We start from the raw sequence: 21,512 nt of genomic DNA, 5'->3' as shown, positions 1-21,512 counted from the left end.
TCATGATTGCTTCTGCCCCTCAGGAATGTAATGTTGAAGGGGGAGAATGCTGTAGTGCCTGCAGTCTGACTGCTGACTCTCAGTGCAGTAATGGACTTTGTTGTAAAAAATGTCGGGTATGTGTTTACGTTTACAGTACGTTTTAAGCACAGAATTAATCTGGAAAATACTATTAATGTATTATAAATAAAGACCTTCATCTACTTTCAAAATACGTCATGTGTAAGAAAATCCTAGGCTTGTAAAAATGAGATATCCAGATTGTCAGCCAAAACTGATTTTGACCAACTGTTCTCATCAGCTGTCATCTGTCAACACTTGCACTCTAATGCTTGTGCTAGTGTTTGTGTGTGTGCGCACAGCTGGAACTTTATCACTCCTGCTCCAGCTGTTTGCCGATGTATTGGCAATGTATGATGGACCTTAAAGAATGCTTTTTTTTAGGTCGGGATGAACAGCTGGAGGGAGTGTGATAAAGAGGTTGTGCACACAACTATGAGAGGGTATATGGAGGGGGGAGGAGGCAGGGATGAAACTACTTTCCCCCCAGATGATTGCAGAGCTCCTCTACGGTGTGCCAACATGCGCCCACATAATCTGTGCTCTTCCTGGCAGCTCAGATCACTGGAGGTTGGGAAAGCAAGTCTCATTCTCCAGGAATCCCAAAATGCATCTCATGAGCAGCATGGTAGATTGGGGGATTTCCCCATGAGTCGGGCACTCTAGGCCCTCGACTCTGTGTGCACTTGGGCTGCATGCAGCCTGAGGGTTGAGGCCATATTCACACCCTTTAACCCCATTCAAAGCCAGGTCAAAAAGTCAGGCTTGCAGCAGAGGTCACTAATATGGCCTCCATCATACACAGAAGCCCGAACCGGACTGAAGAACAAGTCCGCCCACTCTGGGGGTGGGGGGGTGGAGCCACGCCGTAGCCATGGCTTGCACTATAAGTAATAAATTATTCCCCTCCCACCCCCTCTATGTTTAGGGAAGCCCTTGCCTCGTCCCTTTATTGGTAAAGGGAAATCATCACCAGATTCCCCTTTAGAAGTAGAGCTTCAAGCCGGTTTGGCTGTCAAACTGGACCGGGTCTGGTTTGACCAGTGCCAAAACTGGGCTGGGTCAGTTTGAATCCAGCCCAGATTCGAACCAAACCTGCCCGGCCGGTTTTGTACATATCCCTAATTCTAACATGTGAGATGGTTCAGACACACCAAACGATTGTGCTAAGGAGCTTGGTGGACCCTTGAACTCACTGCTGTCTCCACCCTTGACTTCTTAGGAACATAGGAAGCTGCATTATACTGAGTCAGACCATTGGTCAATACTAGTTCAGTATTGTTTACACTGACTGGCTGAGGTTTCAGACAGGAATTTTCCCCAGCCCTACCTGGAGATGCCAGAGATTGAATCTGGGGCCTTTTGCATGAAGCAGATACCACTGAGCTACGGCCTCATCACTTAAGGGGAATATTTTAAAGCAGACAATGCTCTCATGTAGTCACCCATCCAAATGCTAACCAAGGGAAGCCTTGTTTAGCAAAAGGAGCAATTTGTGCTTGCTACCACAAAACCAGTTTTCCCACCAACTTACATGTGTGTTTATTCCCTCCCTTCTTTCCTACACTGAGGCAAACTATAGTTTACTTCAAACCAGAAAAGGAGGAAGGAAATTGCTGCACATGAGGAGAGAAGGATGAAAAGGATGTGCACGTGGGGGGAGATAATCTGAACTGCCTCATGGTTACTGAGCAAAAAGTGTCATTGCAATGAATCAAATGTACTTCCAAGTAAACATATTTAGAATCATGGTGCATTCAGAAAGGAACATGATCATGGATTTATGCGTATACATCATGATCAGGGGGCAGTGGGAAATGATGTGTCTGTTGCAAATTAATTGGCAATCTCCGTGTTGCAAACATTTAATACAACCTTTAGCAACAACTTTTTCAAACATTTCCTTTCCATACGCAGTACCTTAGGTATGTAAAGAAATTAAGTTCAGAAACTAAAGAACTGAATTTTGCCACCACAGAGTCGCTCTAGACAAATGATCATTAATACAATTTCAGCCTTATCTGCTGAAAAAGAGATGTTTATTTACATGCATGCCCTCTCAGTGGGGTTGTGTAATTCATAAGTCAGGACAGATTTTTGCCTTTTCTAATTGTAGCTGGGCGTTTGAAAAGCCAATTCTGAATTTTGGTGGTACGCAGGATGCAAAGAACAGAAATAAATTTTTATGTTTTGACATTAACTATTAGAAAGGGACAGAGATTGTCTGAGCTTTTTAATGTTTTTACCCCCAGTTTGAAGCTAAAGGAGTTGTGTGCAGAGAAGCAGTAAACGATTGCGATATTCCAGAGAGTTGCACAGGAGAGTCCAATCAGGTAAAATCTCAGCATGAAAGAGAGAGAGAGAGATGCAAAATCTATGTATCTCATAGGTCAGAATTCTATTAACAAGTTTGGGAGAGGGGAGACAATGTTGAAATCTAAGTTTTAAAAGCTGTATTTGCATGCATGTGCTGCTTTGAAAAACTACCACACTGTCTAGCTTATTAAGTTGTTCCTTCCATTTTCCCTTTAGTGCTCTCCAAACCTACACAAAATGGATGGGTATTCTTGTGATAACAAACAGGTATGCACATTTTTTTAACATTTGATTTTGATGTTAAAATTATAGACTAGACTTTATCTTAAACCCAAGGTGATCAAAGAAAGTCTGTTCATAGTTCAAAAGGACATAGGCGGAGAGTAGAAATTTGTGGGTCTTTTGTCCTGCCTTTATATACCTATTATGTCATAATATGTTGGAGATCACATAGTCTGATCCTGTGCCTGTTTCCTTGGAAATAAATCCCACAGTGGTCAATGGGCTCTGGTTAATTGAGTATAGTATTGCAGCTTTGATTGATTGTTTGATTGATTAAGTGCCGTCAAGTCGGTGTTGACTCTTAGCGACTTCATAGATAGATTCTCTCCAGGATGATCTGTCTTCAACTTGGCCTTTAAGGTCTCTCAGTGGTGCATTCATTGCTGTCGTGATCAACAGCAATGAAAGTCTTCTCCAGCACCAATGTTCAAAAGCGTCAATGCTTTTTCTATCTTGCTTCTTCAAAATCCAGCTTTCGCATCCATAGAGTGACATGGGGAAAACCATTGTCTGAACAATTCTAATCTTTGTAGGTGTAGCCTTAGTTTCCCTTAATATGTTAGTTGATGTACTACAGTAAAAATCTCCCATCCTGCAGCCAGAATGAATTACACCAGTTATGTAAACGCATCCATTGCTCATCATTTCTATACCTTATTCTAATGTAATTTGTTCTTGAGTTTCATAGAATAAATTGGGTGGTGGCTATTGCAGGAAGGCAATTATTTCAGAATGCTGTGACTTTTTATATAAATCTGCCAAGCATTTGAAATGAACAAGCTATAAACTTAGCATGGAGTTGTGCATTAAATTATATATTAACTGCTCTTACCCCTTTCTATCAGAAATGTAGAAATAAACTAAACAGGAACTGTTTAATCGTTAAAGATGAAGAAACTTTGTCATTTATGTCCTTTTCTTGTTTTCATTTTAGGGCATTTGTTTTGGAGGACAATGTAAAACAAGAGACAGGCAGTGTAAATACGTTTGGGGAGAAAGTGAGTCATCCCTCTCAATTCTGTGTGTGTTTTCTTATATTTGTCGTATTTGTATATATTTGGTTTGGGTTTTTTGTTTTTGCATTCTTTTAAAAGCCCAGTTACAGAATCTGGATACGTGACATCTGGCTTTGGCAGAAGCTATAAGATGTGTTGTGATGAACATTTATCTCACTATGATGTTTTTTCAATAAGAAATCTCAGTTTAGCCCTAGCCATGTGTTATGTCCAATTCACGTACAATCTGTGTATGGTGTACACACATACAGATCTGTACAGTTATTCACGTTACACCAACACATTATTATTATTATTATTTCTTGTTTACACAGTCAGACAGGTGTTATTGACTGGTTTGTTTTATCCAGACATCGAGTCCTTCCCAAGGACTTGGGATGCCAGAATTTTATTGTCAATGGTTATAGATATCATCACAGAATATAGGCTGTTCCCAGTAAAGCTGCTTTTTGTAATTGGCTGATGGTGATTTCTGTGGCCCCTATGGTGTTGAGGTGCTCTTCAAGGTCTTTTGGAACTGCACCCAGGGCGCCAATTACCACTGGGATTATTTTGGTCTTCTTCTGCCACAGCCTTTCAATTTCAGTTTGTAGATCTTTGTATGTGGTGATTTTTTCTATTTCTTTTTCTTCTATTCTGCTATCCCCTGGTATTGCTATGTCGATTATTTTGACTTGTTTTTCTTTCTTCTCGACTACAGTGATATCTGGTGTGTTGTGTGGCAGATGTTTGTCTGTTTGTAGTCGGAAGTCCCATAATATTTTTACATCTTCGTTTTCTTCAACTTTTTCAATTTGATGGTCCCACCAATTCTTGGCTACAGGTAGCTTGTATTTTTTGCAGATGTTCCAGTGTATCACCCCTGCTACCTTGTCATGCCTTTGTTTGTAGTCAGTCTGTGCGATCTTCTTACAACAGCTGATCAGGTGGTCCACTGTTTCATCTGCTTCTTTACAAAGGCAGCACTTGCTCTTTGTTGTGGATTTTTCTACTTTTGCTCTTATTGCATTTGTTCTTAGTGCCTGTTCTTGTGCAGCCAGTATTAAACCCTCTGTTTCTTTCTTCAAGTTGCCATTCTTAAGCCATTGCCAGGTCTTGCTGATGTCTGATTTTCCACTTATATTGTGTAAATATTGACCATGCAGGGGCTTATTTCTCCATTTTTCTGCTCGGTTCTTGACTTGTTCTTTCTTGTAGGCCTGCTTTCTTTCATTGGTGTTGATTAGTTTTGTGTTATTGACCATTTTAAGTGCATCTTCTTCACTGTCCCTTATATATTCTTCAAGGCATCTTTTCTCCTCCTCTACTGTTTGATGGACTTGCAGCATTCCTCTTCCACCTGAGCTGCGAGGGAGGTAGAGCCTATCGACATCAATGCGGGGGTGCAGAGCATGATTGATGGTCATGATTTTCCTGGTCTTACAATCTAGCGTCTCTTGCTCTGCCTGGGTCCAGTCTATTATTCCTGCAGTGTATCTAATAACAGGTATAGCCCCAGGTGTTTATGGCTTGTTTTATGTTCCTGCAATTGAGTTTGGACTTGAGGATTTTTTTGACTCTCCTGATGTATTCACTTCCAATTTTTCTTTTAACTTCAGTGTGTGCGATGTTATCAGCCTGGAGAATGCCCAAGTATTTGTAAGGTTCTTTCTCTTCCAGGTTCTTGATCTTGCTTCCATTGGGCAGTTCTATTCCTTCTGTTTTTGTTATTTTTCCAGTGTTCATTATTAATGCGGCACACTTGTCTAGTCCAAACTCCATTGCTATATCGCTACTGAATATACGGACAGTGTTTAGCAGTGATTCGATTTCTGACTGGGACTTTCCATACAACTTCAGATTGTCCATGTACAGCAGATGGTTGATTTTACTGGATGTTTTAGATGTTTGGTATCTGAGGCTTGTTTTGTTTAGTATTTGTGAAAGTGGGGTCATGGCGATTACAAACAATAGAGGGGATAGTGAGTCCCCTTGGAAAATGCTTCTTCTAATGCTAACCTGTCCAAGTGCCTCGCCATTGATTGTTAACTGTGTACTCCACATGCTTATTGCTTTTTAAATAAATATCTGAATGTTTTTGCTGACACCAGTTGTTTCTAAACATTCTAGTATCCATGTGTGAGGCAATGAATCGAAGGCTTTCTTGTAGTCAATCCATGCAACACTTAGATTTGTTTTTCTTCTCTTGCAGTTTTCAAAAATCATTTTGTCAATCAGCAGCTGGTCTTTTGTGCCTCTGGTGTTCGGGCAATTTCCTTTCTGTTCAACTGGAAGCTGTTTGTTAGTTAATAAGTGTTGCATCACTTCATCTGCTATTATTCCAGTTAATAATTTGAACATGGTTGGCAGGCAGGTTATCGGTCTATAATTACTTGGAACTGCACCTTTTGCTGGGTCTTTCATAATGAGATGAGTTTTCCCAGTTGTTAGCCATTGTTCAATATCACCACCTTTCATAATGTGATTGAACTGTTTTGATAGTTGTTTATGAAGGCTTGTTAGGTGTTTAAGCCAGAAGCCATGCAGTTCATTGTCGCCTGGCGCAGTCCAATTTTTAATTTTCTTTGCTCTTTCACTTATTAATTCTGGTGTTATTATTAGATCTTGCATTTGTTGGTTACATTTTTGACCTCTTTCATCCAGCCTGCTTTTTTATTATAATCTATTGGATTGTCCCATAATTTCCCCCAGAATTGCACTGTTTCTTCTTTATTTGGTGTTTCTACGTTTCTTGCAGTTTCTCCTTCTATGCTTTGGTAGAAACGTCTCTGATTCGACTGGAATTGGAGATTCTGCCTGTGTTGTGTAATTCTGGCTTCATATCTGCTAATCTGCTTTGACACTGCTGTTATTTGCTGCTTTATTATTTCCAGGACTTCTCTAATTTTCCTTGAATCTAGGTGGTATTTTTGGATCAGATACTGTTTGGTGTTTTCGTTCTTCAGCTTCTTGTCTTTCATATCTTTCAATTTACTAGCATCTGATCTGAGCCTGGAGGTTTTATTTTCTAATCGAATCTTCCATTTAGGTAATGTACTGCTTTCTTTTTTTACAGGTCCACTGATCTTATATCCGAGCTCTTGTGTTGTTATTGTTGCTGCACTGTACATTAGTTGGTTTGTTTCTTGCAAATTATTGGTTGTTATTTCTGCAAGTGCAGCATTGACATCTTTTAATGCCTGAGCAAGTTGTTTTTTGGCAACTGTTTTTAGAGCGGGAAGTCGAACCCTGGTGGTTGTTTGGTTCATGTGCTCAGTTATTTTTTGCTTTAGTTCTTGTTGCTTTTCTGTTAAACGGCATTTGGGTTTTTGAGGTGAAGGCAAAGAGGAGGTTGCCTGGTTTTGATTTTGAAACAGTTCAGCAACGGTGGTATCCTCTGTTTCCAACACCTCCTCCATCTGTGCCTGAGCAACTGCTTCAGTTGGTGGTAATTCTTCTTCCATATATTGAGCCTGTGTTGCTCTTTGCAGTTCCTCCAGCTCAACTCCTGTGAATACTTTATTTCTTATTATGAATCTTCTCTGGTCTGCTAGCCTTTGTTCTGTTATTTCTGTATCTGGATGCTTCTCTTTCCAAATTTGGTACATTCTTTTTAAATAACCTCTTCTAGTTGGACTAGACTTGTAATAGCAGATCATTATTTCCTTGTTGGCATTTTTTGTATATTTTTTTCGGTTAAGCGACGTTTCTTCCAGTAGCTTTGCTGTCTCCAGCCCTGGTTGCTCAACTGAAGATCCTGAGTCCTGTAGCCCACTTGCCACCAGATGTCCAGGGACTATAGCACCTGGCACGGTCCTTGTTGACCCGGGCGACGACCAATCCGGTATAGATTTATTAAAGTTACGTCTCACCATATTATTGATGGGAGAGGCACTCTTTGTCTGGCTCCTCTGGTGAGACCTGTCCAGTATGGTTGGACCTCTGGCATAGCTCTCACCTTCATCAGAGCACACAAGCCCCACAACCACGTCAAGGTAGTGCCTCACTGGGGGTTGTTGTTGTTGTTGTTGTTGTTGTTGTTATTTTACACACTCAGACAGTTGTTACTGACTGGTTTGTTTTATCCAGACATCGAGTCCTTCCCAAGGACCTGGGATGCCAGAATTATTATTATTATTATTATTATTATTATTATTATTATTATTATTAAATTATTGTATACCGCCTGCTCCAAAGACTCTAGGTGGTGAACAACAACAATATCAATAACAATTTTTTTAAAAATTAAAGGGCAAAACCCACACCGTAGCTTTCTATCTGTACCATGCATTTGAAGGGACCTGTACCCAGGCTCTCTTTTAAAATGAACGCATGGGCAGTCATCCATACAAAAATAGGTACATGTGTGCAGACACCGGTGCATACCTACAACGTAATGTCTGAATGGGGCTTTTGAATGCACCTACTCCTAATGTATAAGAACAGCCCTGCTGGCTCCAAGCAAGGTCCTTCAAATTTAGCATTTTGCTTCCCACAGGTGTCCTTGGGAAGCTCACAGGCAGAACCTATCATTGGTGTAGAAATGTAATAATGAATAAATAAATGCTCCTCTCTCATTGTTGCTCCCCAGCAACTGACGCTCAGAGGTATACTGCCTTGAAGCTGGAGGAAGGATATTGCCACCATGACTAGGAGCCATTGATTGTATTTCATATCTGGTTGTCAGTATAAATTTCTGCTGTGGTAATTACAAGGAAAGGCCCGTGTTCTTTCATCTGGGCTCCACATGGGGAGTTTGGTGTTCTATGCCATCTCCATTCACAGTAATGAATTTGAGACTGAAGATTTGATGCTGTTCTATTGGTTTTTTCAAAGTGGAAAATGGGTTGCATACAGCTTTGGGGGCCCCAAAGTCACTCCATTTATGCTAGGTCAGTGATCTTCACTGATAATTTGCTGAGGGCTGCTGGGGGCCACCGGCGCGTGCTTCCTCCTGCTTCCCCCCACCACCTTTTGCCGTGGGCCTGTACTTGGCCCAGTGTCCCCGCCAGTGGCATGCCCCCCAGCAGTGAGGGGGGAAGGTGCACTTTAAAGGTGCTCATCAGGCACCTTCCTGTTTCCCCGCCGCATGCCCTGTCAATGAAGAAGGCGTGCACACTGTTGGCGGTGGGAGGTGGTGGTGGAGAAGAGGCAAGCCGGGGCTGCCAGTGGCCTGCGGGCTGTGCAATGAAGAACGATCTGCTATGTTATCTCAATGAGGGTCAAATATGTCTCCCATCTCCCCTTCCCTCAGATGCCCTCTGCCCTGGACTATAGAAGTTGTAGCCTAACTATCCCCTTCAGCCTATTTTACCCTCAATAGCCCGGACTCTGCCTCTAGCCTTGAACTTTTCTGTCCCCCCTCTACTTGTCCAGCCTAACCTGGTTCAATTCCTAACCATACTCCTAGCCCTGCTGACTTCCATGGTGGTGGACCATGTAGCTGCCTTATACCAAGTCAACCCATTGGTCCATTTAGCTCAGTGTGGTCTACACTTACTGACAAGAGCTCTCCAGAGTTTTCAGGTGGGTATTTCCCAGCCCTGCCTGGAGATGCCAGGGATTAAAATGAGATATCTGCATGCAAAATGCATTATCTACCACTGAGTTCTGCTGCTTCCACACCCCATACCCCCACACACACGGAAAAAGCTGCCTTCTACTAAGTCAGACCCTTGGTCCATTTAACTCAGTATTGACTACAGGGATTGGTAGCAGCTCTCCATGGTCTCAGGTAGAGAAGAATCTTTTGCAACTTTGCTTGGAGATCCTGGGGACTGAACCTGGGACCCTCTGCAGGCAAAACATGTGCTCTACCACTGAGATTGCGGATTACCCCAATTTTCAGTGACCAAACAGTCTGCAGCTAGCACATTCTGTCCAACCCAGAGTCCTTACATATCCTATGGGCCTTTTTAGGTCATGGGAACCATAAATCACCTTGCAAAACTGAACAAATCCTCGGGGAGAGAGCGAGGAGGGGGGTCATAACTAGTTTGAGCTTAAGATGGAGATTACTCTGTCCGTTGGACAATGTACATGAGCTGCTTCAGTTTCCCCAAAAGGAAACATCTGCAATCTATAACCAAGACTGCCCACTTTTCTGGAACATCAAATTCTTATCAAATTCTTATCAAATTCTACATTACCATTGTTCAAATCCCCCATTTGCTTTCTCCTTCCTACCCTTTCCTATATGTCTCCCCGGTACTGAGGTTGTGAACCTCAGGCAAGGACTTGTCTTTTTAAATTCTCTGTAGCCCTATTTACACATTACATTCAATCCTCATACAAGAAGTGTTCACTGTACACAGGTATAGATCTGCACAAAAAGTACAGTTACCACACCTAGCCTGGACTAGGCTGCTTATGTGGAACGCAGGGATCCATGCAGATCCTTGTGCTCCCACCCAGCCTAACCCTGCTCCCAAACCCGGCTCTTAGCCAAGGTTAAGGGAGGAAGCTCCCCCTTAACCCGGCTGCCAGACTTGTGTGTCTGCTTGAGCTGCACGCAGCTTGAGGAGACACAGAGACGAGTGCCTAGAGTGCCCGCCTGACATGGGATCCCTCTGGATATCCTTGTGGGATATCTGGAGGCTGAGACACATTGTCCGGCCTCTGGTGCTGTGCACTGTGTGCCACAGTGTGGATCATCTGGGAGCGCGATCCATGCGCTGAGCAGCATGTTTGTGTTCATCTGTGGGAAAGGTGAGTTTGAGCAGCCTTCCTCCACCACCTGCCCGCCTGCCCACCCCTGTTTCCACCTGGCTGTGTGAATGGCCCCATTATGTTGAACAGGCACACAGCAATACACTTCTTATCTGTACCATACATTTGAGGGGCCTGTGCCCAAGCTCACTTTTAAAATGAACACAGATCCAGTCATTCCAGAAAAACATGTACCTGTGTGCAGATATACACACTTGTACAACATAATGTCTAAATAGGACTTGTGAAGCACCTCGTTTGTTTTAAGCAGTAATACTACAAACATTTGAAGAATATAAGCTGTTATATAGCTTATATAACCGGTATGAATATAACCGGTTTCCATCTGGCTAGAATCTTATGAAAAGAGGACATAGCTCAATGGTAGAGCACATACTTTGCTGCCAATTAATTAAGTAATTAATCAATATATATTGTAGGACTCCAAAGGCTCTAGGCGGTTCACAAAAACTAAACACAAGAAAAACACAAGAAAACTGTTAAAACAGCAATTTAAAAATTTAAAACATTCAAAGATTACTAAAAGCCTGGCTGAAAAAAATGTGTCTTAAGGGCTCTTTTGAAGGCTGGCAAAGATATTAAACTACGAATGTCTATATCTATACATTCCACAGCCTAGGAGCAACTACAGAGAAGGGACAAGCTGGCGGCATACATAGATGGAACTCTCTCGATTAGAGTAGACAATACTGAGTTAGATGGTCGTATAAGTCAGACAGCTTTGTATGCTGTGATTGCATTTGGCAGTCTTTGAAAGCATCTTTAACATCTTTAAACAATAGAAATTTGCTTCTTTTTTTTTTTTTTTAGAAACAATAGCTGCTGATAAATACTGTTATGAAAGACTAAATATAGAAGGAACAGAGAAAGGTAACTGTGGCAGAGACAAAGAAACTTGGATACAGTGCAAGAATGAGTAAGTTCAGCTACTCTTAAGTACAGAAAAAACCCTACTCTGTTTGGAAATCTTTTGTTTTACTATAGGTTTATGGTTCCCAAACATTGGGCTCTGCATATTTCTGTGCAAATGGCCAATCTAACATATGCTTTCAGCTCTAAGATTTGCATGCATATCTAAGCAGCACTTAAAACCCATTTTCACTACAATATTAAGTTACAACTTTCTTCCAGGCCATTAGTGTTTCCCCACTTTAACTCTTAAATGGCTGAGCTTGACGGCAGATTGCTGTTGTTCATGTTCTTGCTGTGAGTTGACTTTTGATAGTTGCCTCATGGAAGAAAGGCACATGGACTTGTCTTGTAAGGTTGTGTAAAGATGATGAGAATGTTAGCAGTGAGTTCACTGTGAAAGTGCAGTCACTACATTTTGGACAGACCTTGTCTTCCCGAACAAGCATAGGAGGATCTTTTTTGTTTGCATGGAGCAATGGTTCTTTTGGAAACTGCAGGTTAAAGGGGAAGAAGGGTTACTGTGCTTATAAAATTTTCCTCATGCATATCTTTAGAAATTATTTGGATATTTCCAAGGATTAATAATTGTGGGAAATGATGCTCAGTGGAGACAGTATGATTTAACTATTTCTTCCTGTCAAACCAGTTTAACTTAGACAGACATTTTTAAAAAATTAATGACTGTTTTTCCTTACAGGGATGTGCTTTGTGGATATCTTCTGTGCTCCAATATTGTCTCTAACATCCCAAGACTTGGAGAACTTGATGGCGAAATCACAACATCTTCTCTTCAACATTTGGACAGGTCCTATAATTGCAGGTAGCTTCACAAACTTCACAAACTAAACAGAGAGGTTACAGTCCAGAACAGACTAAGGGCAAAATGACTAGGACTGTGCATTTAAAAAAAATCAGTATCAGAGCCAAGTTGGATCTTGTGCATCAAGTTGATGATGAACATGGGGTTGTATACATCAAATCAAAATGCTGCTTTTCTTCTTGGCAACTGATCCACAGTATTTCAGGGAAGTTAGCAATGATACAAGATAGTGTCCTTTCCCCAGTGCATTGGGTTGGGGGGTGGGGGCACACTCCCTGTAACTATAGAGGGTGACCAAGTATTTTTCTCAGTAATGCACTGTGGAAGGGATGCAACATTGCTTCCTTACCCAGGGCACTGGGCTGGATGCCAGGGAGAAGACCATTGTTTTGAAATGCTGTTGCAACTGCTGCTGGCAGAACTGGAGGTTTTCTATAACAGCAGTGGGGAGTGGGGAGGAGGAGCCCACTCCTAAACTATCAAATAACCTTCCCCCTCCACCCTATACAATGCAAAGGTATTTTAGTAACCAATCTCCCCTCCCTCTAAAGAGTTAATAGGAAGTGAACCACTGTCTTGACTGACAGGCTGGTGACCTCCAGGGCTCAACCAATCAGTCCAACAGGTGGTGGGACATGAGAGCTACACTGGAAAATTCTGGGAACAAGAAAGGAAGTCGTGGGAGAGAGTGTGGACTAGCCTGATGTGTGTGCTAGAGGAGCGAGGAGGACATGCAGCAATTGGGTTTTGCTGCAGCAGTATGATTGTAGTTCCTTGTGAGACAGGATTGTAGGAGGCTTGATTCTTAACAGGATCTTGATGAGTTCAAGGGAACAGGAAGCCAAGGCTAGGGGCTTTGGAGGTTTAGTAACTAAGAGTTCAAAGTGTGCCGCCCTGGAATCATTGGGGTGTTTTTGAAGTATTCTTGTAACCAGTTAAGTATTTTTAAGTGTTTCCAAAAAGCTAAATGCCTCAGATGGAACCAATCTGTAGTAATTGAATAAAAGTTTTTTTTCTTTGTCCTTTACCTTTTTCAAGGCTCCAAGGGTTGTTATTAACTGAGCAGGAGAAAAGTGGGGACGCAGAAGGGGGATTTCTCTAGTGCAGAACACATCTCAAAGATAGCTTGGCCAAATTAACAATTAAGAATTAACTCCATGTGCAGGCAGATGCACCAAAGAGAGAGGATTTATTCTTGCCTACTGGCAAGGGGAAGCAAAGTGAAAACAGAGATTGCTAGTCCCAAACCCCATTGGGAAAGACTTTCTGTAGAGGTGGCTTGGTAACAGCGAGATTTACCTTACCAGAATATTTTCTTTTTCTTTCTGGGTTTTTGAAAGTTAAAGATTTTTAAGCCAGCCAGTCTGCTTCTCAAGCAGAGGAAAGGGATGACTCAGCACTAGAGTCTTCCCTCGTGCTTCAGAACTGGTTTAGACCGGTCAAAGTGATTATCCATTAACCTGGCCTGAGTCAGGAAAGGAAAGATTTTCCACTACCCACAGTCCATTATAGATATATAATGGTCCGCCCTAAGAGGTTATTGAATCCATTAAGATTCCAAGAAGCCTTGGAGGGATTTAATGTTGGCTTTGCTGGTGATCCTGTTGATGCCCTGGTTGAGAATTGGAACAACTTGCTCACCAAGGCAGTAGACACGATTGCTCCCAAGCGTCCCCTCCGACCCGCTTCAGAATTGGCCCCTTGGTATACGGAAGATCTACGGGGGCTGAAACGGCAAGGTAGGCAGCTGGAGCGCAAGTGGAGGAAGACTCGACTCGATTCTGACAGATTGCGACATAGAGCACATCTAAAGATCTATGCTCAGGCAATACGTGCGGCAAGAGGCGGTTCTTTTCTGCCCGTATTGCCTCTGCGAATTCACGTCCAGCGGAGTTGTTCAGGGTTGTGAGGGGACTAGTATCTGCCCCCCCTCCCTTGAACCAGAATTTGGAGTCATCAGTTACCCGCTGTGATGTGTTTAAAGAGTTTTTCGCAGATAACATCTCTCAGATTCGGGCCGACCTAGATGGAGACTCCACAATTAATTTGATGTCTGAGCTGGAGGTGCCCAATGACTCCTCTTATGTGATTCGACTGGATCGGTTTCAGTTTCTGACTCCTGAGGATGTGGACAAGCTGCTTGGAGCGGTGAGGCCTACCACTTGTTCTCTTGACCCTTGTCCAACATGGCTTGTTCGATCTAGCAGGGAGGTTGTTGTAAACAGCCTGGTGGATATCATAAATGCTTCTTTGAGGGAGGGCAGGATGCCTCCTTGTCTTAAGGAGGCAATCATTAGACCTCTTCTAAAGAAGCCTGCATTAGATCCCTCGGATCTAATTATAGGCCTGTTTCCAACCTCCCATGGCTGGGCAAGGTAATTGAGAGGGTGGTGGTCTTGGAGGAAACTGATTATCTAGACCCATTTCAAACTGGTTTTCGGGCAGGCTATGGGGTGGAGACCCCCTTGGTCGGCCTGATAGATGATCTCCAATTGGCAATTGGCAGAGGAAGTGTGACTCTGTTGGTCCTTTTGGATCTCTCGGCGGCTTTCGATACTATTAACCATAGTATCCTTCTGGGACGTCTGAGGGTGTTGGGGGTGGGAGGCACTGTTTTACAGTGGTTCCGCTCCTATCTCTCAGATAAATTCCAGATGGTGTCAATTGGAGACTGTTGCTCTTCAAAATCTGAGCTTAAGTATGGTGTCCCTCAAGGCTCCGTACTTTCTCCAATGCTTTTTAACATCTACATGAAACCGCTGGGAGAGATCATCAGGGGATTTGGAGCTGGGTGTTACCAGTACTCTGATGACACCCAGATCTACTTCTCCATGTCAACTTCTTCAGTTGCTGGCATATCCTCCCTAAATGCCTGCCTGGAAGCAGTAATGGGCTGGATGAGGGAGAATAAACTGAAGCTGAATCCACATAAGACGGAGGTACTTATTGTGCGGGGTCAGAACTCTAGACAATTTTGATCTGCCTGTTATAGATGGGGTCACACTTCGCCAAAAGGAATAGGTTCGCAGTCTGGGAGTACTTCTGGATTCACACCTCTCCCTGGTTTCTCAGGTTGAGGCGGTGGCCAGGGGTGCTTTCTATCAGCTCCGGCTGATACGCCAGCTGCGCCCATTTCTCGAGATCAATGACCTCAAAACAGTGCTACATAGAACATAGAAAGCTGTCATATACTGAGTCAGACCATTGGTCCAACTCGCTCAGTATTGTCTACACAGACTGGCAGCGGCTTCTCCAAGGTTGCAGGCAGGAATTTCTCTCAGCCCTATCTTGGAGAAGCCAGGGAAGGAACTTGGAGCCTAGATGCTCTTCCCAGAGCGGCTTCATCCCAAGGGGAATATCTTGCAGTGCTCACACATCAAGTCTCCCATTCATATGCAACCAGAGCAGACCCTGCTTAGCTATGGGGACAAGTCATGCTTGCTACCACAAGACCAGCTCTCTTCCCATCTGTTGGTAACCTCCAGACTTGACTTTTGTAATGCGGTCTACATGGGGCTGCCTTTATATGTAGTCCAGAAACTTCAGTTGGTTCAGAACGCGGCAGCCAGGTTGGTCTCTGGGTCATCTTGGAGAGACCATGTTACTCCTTTACTGATGGAGTTATACTGGCTGCCAATAGGTTTCTGGACAAAATACAAAGTGCTAGTTATAACTTACAAATCCCTAAACGGCTTAGGCCCTGGGTACCTAAGAGCGCGTCTTCTTCATTATGAGCCCCACCGCCCATTGAGGTCATCTGAGGAGGTCCGTCTCCAGTTACTGCCAACTCGTTTGGTGGCTACACAGAGACAGGCCTTCTCAGTCGCTGCCCCGAGATTGTAGAATGCACTCCCTGCTGAGTTACAATCCTCCCCATCTCTGGCAATTTTCAAAAAACACCTAAAAACCCTTCTTTTCACCCAAGCGTTCTCAGCTTCCTAAATTGTGGGGGTTTTAATTTCTGGTTTATTTTAAAATTCAAAACCTGATTTTGGGGTTTTTAGTCACTGTAATTGTTTAATTGTTGTTTTAAAATGTTTTAAAATTGTTAATTTTTATATTGTTTTTTAATTTGTTTTAGCTTTTTATTGTTTTAATTGTGTGTTTTAACTGTAAACCACCCTGAGCCATTTTGGAAGGGCAGTATACAAATCAAACAAATAAATAAATATATGCAACACTCTTGTATTGCTTCAAACTATTGATTTATCCATCAAAATTTTCATTGGGTTGCATCATAAGAAAATTTCATTGGATTGCATCAGAAGAAACTGACAGAGTATTTGTCACCCTGAGAAATAGCCCTAAAAATGACACATAATGGTAAACATATAGTTTGGCCTTGTGTCGCCCCCCACCCCCACACAACACACACATATAAATTAAATAGACACTGTACAGAAAAGATCAGATTTGGAACCATAATGTGTGTGGGGATAGTAGCGTTGACCTTTTGTTTCTGCAACAGTCTTGATCTGCATTAGTGACCATTGCTGCAGATATTTGCCCTGGGAGGGGACCATGGAGGGGCAAAGGGATAAAGTGCCCATCTCCATTCCCTGAACCTGATTTCAGGTTCAGAACATGCTGCTACCTGCAGCAGATATTTGTGGTGTTGTTTTTTTAAAAAACACCTTTCTACAGGCCTCTGAACAGGTTTGAACAGGCCTCCAGGCAGTTCAGAGGCTCGAAGGCGGCGATGGGACAACTTTAAGGGCGGGGGAGGGTGCACTCACCCCTCCCTCCAATTCCCCCCTGCCAGTGCTGGGTTTGTAAAGACTCCGTCGGGGCGGCAGCATACCTCCCTGCCGCTCTGTTCCCTCCTTGGCCGGAGGTGCTGGGTGCATGTGTGCATGCTGGGCGACGTGCATGCACACGTGCCCGGCGTGCGCACTCGGTACTTCCAGCCAAGGTGGGAACGGGGCAGCAGGGAGGTTTGCTGCCTCCCTGACAGAGTTTTTACAAACCCAGCACCGGCAGGGCAAAAGCAGAGGGTGGGGTAAGTGCACCCTCCCCCACCCTTAAAGTTGTCCCACCCTTTTCTTCAAACTGGCCCCTGCTGGTCCTGTGCACATCTCTAGCACCCAGACCACCCACCCACCCCGGATCATCTGCGGGGAAGGCAAGCTTCTGCTGCCTTCATTGCCTCCTGCCCTCAAGCCCTCTCACGTAATCATGAGAAAGGGCTCATAGAATGCTACTGAAGTAGAGGGCTATATGGCCCCCTAACCCTGTGCAACAGTGTATCAGACATTCATCACTATATGAAATTCAGGGTAAAGGGGACACTTCTTAAAAGTAGCTGAAAACCTTCTTCAAATTTGGTATGGTTTGCATGTTTATGGTAGAAAAAATGTTATGCTTTTGTTAAATTATTGTCTTGCTGGACCCCTGGTTGGTTTGTTTTTTAAACTATTAACATCTCCCTTCCCCACACACAACTATGTTAATTTATTATTCTGTGTTGGACAGCAATTTTGTTAAAAGGGATCTTTACAAGCCTTTTTCTTTGTTTTGCAGTGGTGGCCATGTTAAGCTAGAGGAAGATGCAGATCTTGGCTACGTAGAAGATGGGACACCTTGTGGTCCTGAGAAGATATGCTGGGAGCACAGATGCCTTCATGCAGAATCCTTTAATTTTAGCTCCTGCCCAGGAGATAGAGAAGGCAACATTTGTTCAGGCAATGGAGTATGTTATTCTTCAGTGTCTACTATAAGCTACTGTATTTGAAGGCAGTGGTTGTTAAACCTGCAGATGAGCTTCCCCACTGAGATGTAGACAGTTGCTTGTGTGGGGGTAGTTCAGAGCTTGGGCTCTGTCCTGATCCTTATAAGAAAGTCCCTGGTGGTCAGCAGGACAATCCTTGTGTCTAATATCCATACTGAAGGACAGTGCGGCAACAGACATTATTTCTTAAACTTTCTTCCCTGGGACTTTGAAATATGTTGCTGGCTCACATAACTTTATTTCCTTTCTTTAAAAAAAAAAAATGCTTCCATCTTTTAAAGTCCTAATAAATATTGCAAACAGAACATGAAAGCACTTGAAATCTCCTAAAACAAAATAGCAAACTCTGTATAGAACATTTCAGAATATTATATACTTATACTAGAAAACTGTCATGCTCTTATGCATGGATAACATGTATTGAGTTTTGGTGGCAGGTGTGTGTATGTGTTTGTTTTTAAAAAGTAATCTTTGGATATATTCTGATGTAGGTTTGCAGTAATGAAATTCAGTGTGTCTGTGAGCAATCATGGACAGGTGAAGACTGTAGTATTCCCCTCAAAGGACCACAAGTTGTTGACCATTTCCACAATCCAGGTGAGCTGTATCTTTTGCAGTAATACAATTTTTGATGAAATGACCTTAGCTTGCTCGCCAACAGAATCCAAAGAAAGTGCATTAATCCTTCGCTTAGCATACTGTCAAAACAATAGAATCTTGTGGATTCTTAAAAAGCTAACATAGTATATATTTGTTAGGACCAAGCTGCATATTACATTGAAATGGCCTGATGTTGCATACTTTTACTAGACAGAGGTTGTGGGAAGGCCTGAAGCAGATCAGAGACGGGGGGACTTTCACTTCACTGCAGCTGCTGTTTGACCTGGGAAAAAGGCTCTTATTGGTTCTTCAGTGTAATTCAGTTTGTCTGCCATTATATGATCTCACTATAAGGGTTTTTTTTAAGAAAGAACCTTGTGAAGTCTAATAGGAACATAGGAAGCTGCCATATACTGAGTCAGACCATTGGTCTATCTGGCTCAGTATTGTCTTCATAGACTGGCAGCAGCTTCTCTAAGGTTGCAGGCAGGAATCTCTCTCAGCCCTATCTTGGAGAAGCCAGGGAGGGAACTTGTAACCTGCTCTTCCCAGAGTGGCTCCATTCCCTGAGTGGAATATCTTACAGTGCTCACACTTCTAGTCTCCCATTCATATGCAACCAGGGTGGACCCTGCTTAGCTTAAGGGGACAAGTCATGCTTGCTACCACAAGACCAGCTCTCCTCTCCTGTAAACTTAGGTACATAGAAAGCTGCCTTATACTGAGTCAGACCATTAGTCCATCTAGCTAGATATTGTCTACACTGACTGCCAGGAGCTCTCCAAGGTTTCAGGCAAGAATCTATCCCAGCCCTACCTGTAGAAGCCAAGGATTAAATCTGGGACCTTCTGCATGCAAGCAGATGCTCTACCACTAAACTATAGCCCCATCCCCTAAGGGGAATATCTTACAGTACTCACATGTAGTCACCCATCCAGGTGGAAACCAGGGCAGACCCTGCTTAGCAAATGGGACAATTCATACTTACTGCCACAATACCAGCTCTCCTCTTAATCTGGGCTAAGTCATTGCTTAATACTTGGACCAGATTTCCTCCAGTTAATTTTGTGATTAGACTTCACTAGGTTGTTTCTATGAACCTTTATTTGCTGAAAGAAAGGTAATATCTCCATGATGCCTGTCTCTCTCATTAAGGAAGCTCAGCAGTCAGGCTGATCGACACACAGCAGAGCAAGATATTGGGTAATTTTGTAGATTCCGAGAGTGATTAAAACCAATCCACTGAGCCATCCACAGTGTGATAAGATGTACTTCTAAGCCACTTACCATCCAGCCTTTAATTATGACAGTCCCAGATTTAATTAATGTCCCAAAAGAAATAGAAAACTACACTTATATGCAAGGGATATAAACCTTCTTGAGGCCATTGGGTCACAATTCAAGCGTCCAGCTCGCTTTCTTGTCCTGTGTGGTTCTTTGATACCACAAATATTCTAGAGACTGTTTAAAAAATTTCACAAGCAATGCAGGTTTAGAAAACAGCAGCTTTGTGATTCTGTATGTCTCCCCGCCAAACATTGTGTACTTAGATTTTTTTTAATTTTTTTTTATCCAGGTGTCATTAGCACAAACATTATTATAGGTGCTATTGCTGGTACCATTTTAGTGTTGGCTCTGATTTTGGGCATAACTGCATGGGGTTACAAGTAAGTAATTTTTATTGTTTTCAGTATACTAAAAGTGCAATCTCCTTTAACTCTGGCAGACTGCCATATGAATTATCATACCGTGTGGCTGAAAAAGAGAATTAGACATGGCTTTGTTAGTCAGCGGTATAATGAGAAAGGACTAGATGCAATCATTGACTTCTCAGCACCTTTTGACATGCTTCCAATATTTCTCTGCAAATTGTTACCTAGTTCATTGCATTAGGCAGACTGGAAGAAGCGAAGTCTAGCTTTCCTCTAATGTTCACTCCTCATTGTTAAAAAATAGCTTGAATGGAAACACACCTATTTAGTTTCAACTATTTATTATCTGTGGTCTATAGAGTTTTTTGTGTTTATAAATAAACACTGGTTGCATACCTATATTAAATTTGGTCAGTCTTGGGGCCAAACTATATTTGACTTTAATAGCGTGTGTTGGGGTCCAAACTGATTCCAGCTGTAGCTGCATCCCAAGCTCTTTCCAGCAATCAGGAGCTGGTTTGGGGAAGCTCAAGGGGCTGCAATGAGGAGAATACAGGAGATCCCTGATCTGTGAGTGGAAATCTACTCATGGTTCTGAGGATGAAACCTGTTGTTTTTTTGTGTGGTGCTGAATAGAGCAAAACCAACTATAAAGTGGTAACTTATTCTTTATCTCTCTTCCCTCCTCTTGTAAGAAACTATCGAAGACAAAGGTATGTGAAAAAGCAGTGTGGCTTCATTGTCTCAGAAGGCTTGGAATGGTGATCCCTGTTTATTATTTTTCGGGGGAGAGATATATTTATAAAGCAGTACGGATCAGAGTATAGGAACTTAGGAAGCCTACTTTAGTTCCTTCCCTATTCACCTAAGCTAGAAAGTCTTTGGTACATGGAGCTGTTCCCTTGAAATATTTTAATTTAAATGCCTCTTCTATGTGTAGTGTAAATTTATTCTGCCTTAAGATTTAGATTCCCACACTCTTGTTTTTTAAAAAAGAAACTCCCAAGTTATATTTTCTGTTACAGATTTACTTTTTTTTGGCAGGTCATAGTGTTGATCTTTATATCCAGATACAACTAGGTTGTTATATAACCTTTGCTTGTCCAAGCATTTTACATTGTTTTGCCTTTTTAAAATTCAGAATCTGTCTTTTGTTGACATCCAGTAGGAAGAATTCCTACAGCCACATGAAATTGCACTCTTAGCTGTTCTTGGGCCATTGTTTTCCCCTCATCACATTTCTGAGTGAGGACAGAAGCATTGCCCTCACTCTGATATGGTCTTGTGACAATGCACATAAGCATGGAGTCAGATCAGAGTGAGGTCATTATTTCTTGCCCTCACTCTGAAGTCTTGTAGATTTAAAAATGAAACAAAACCCAGCAATAGCTGGGAGTGCTACTGCCACCATTTACAGG

General features: G+C 42.6%; 1 protein-coding gene across 16 annotated transcripts in view; it reads left to right on the top strand.

Annotated features, from left to right (window-relative positions):
• ADAM22 (ADAM metallopeptidase domain 22) overlaps positions 1-21,512 on the top strand; it is a 196,881-nt gene that overhangs the window by 143,393 nt on the left and 31,976 nt on the right. For 15 of the 16 annotated variants that reach the window (XR_008309864.1, XR_008309865.1, XM_053261902.1 and 12 more), the window contains 10 exons: positions 24-116; positions 2,313-2,393; positions 2,593-2,643; positions 3,593-3,656; positions 11,193-11,298; positions 11,992-12,114; positions 17,635-17,803; positions 18,334-18,439; positions 20,019-20,109; positions 20,790-20,807. Coding sequence is in view for 14 of the 16 variants with exons in the window: in XM_053261902.1 (XP_053117877.1) it covers positions 24-116; positions 2,313-2,393; positions 2,593-2,643; positions 3,593-3,656; positions 11,193-11,298; positions 11,992-12,114; positions 17,635-17,803; positions 18,334-18,439; positions 20,019-20,109; positions 20,790-20,807 (902 nt within the window). In the remaining 2 variants the exon portion in view is untranslated. The remainder of the gene's footprint in view (positions 1-23; positions 117-2,312; positions 2,394-2,592; positions 2,644-3,592; positions 3,657-11,192; positions 11,299-11,991; positions 12,115-17,634; positions 17,804-18,333; positions 18,440-20,018; positions 20,110-20,789; positions 20,808-21,512) is intronic. The other variant, XM_053261903.1, reaches the window with a different exon arrangement.

The sequence above is a fragment of the Hemicordylus capensis genome, chromosome 6 (genome assembly GCF_027244095.1).
Source record: "Hemicordylus capensis ecotype Gifberg chromosome 6, rHemCap1.1.pri, whole genome shotgun sequence".
Taxonomy (NCBI): domain Eukaryota; kingdom Metazoa; phylum Chordata; class Lepidosauria; order Squamata; family Cordylidae; genus Hemicordylus; species Hemicordylus capensis.
Note: the sequence above shows the minus strand (reverse complement) of the source record. Positions and strands in the feature narration are given on the sequence as shown.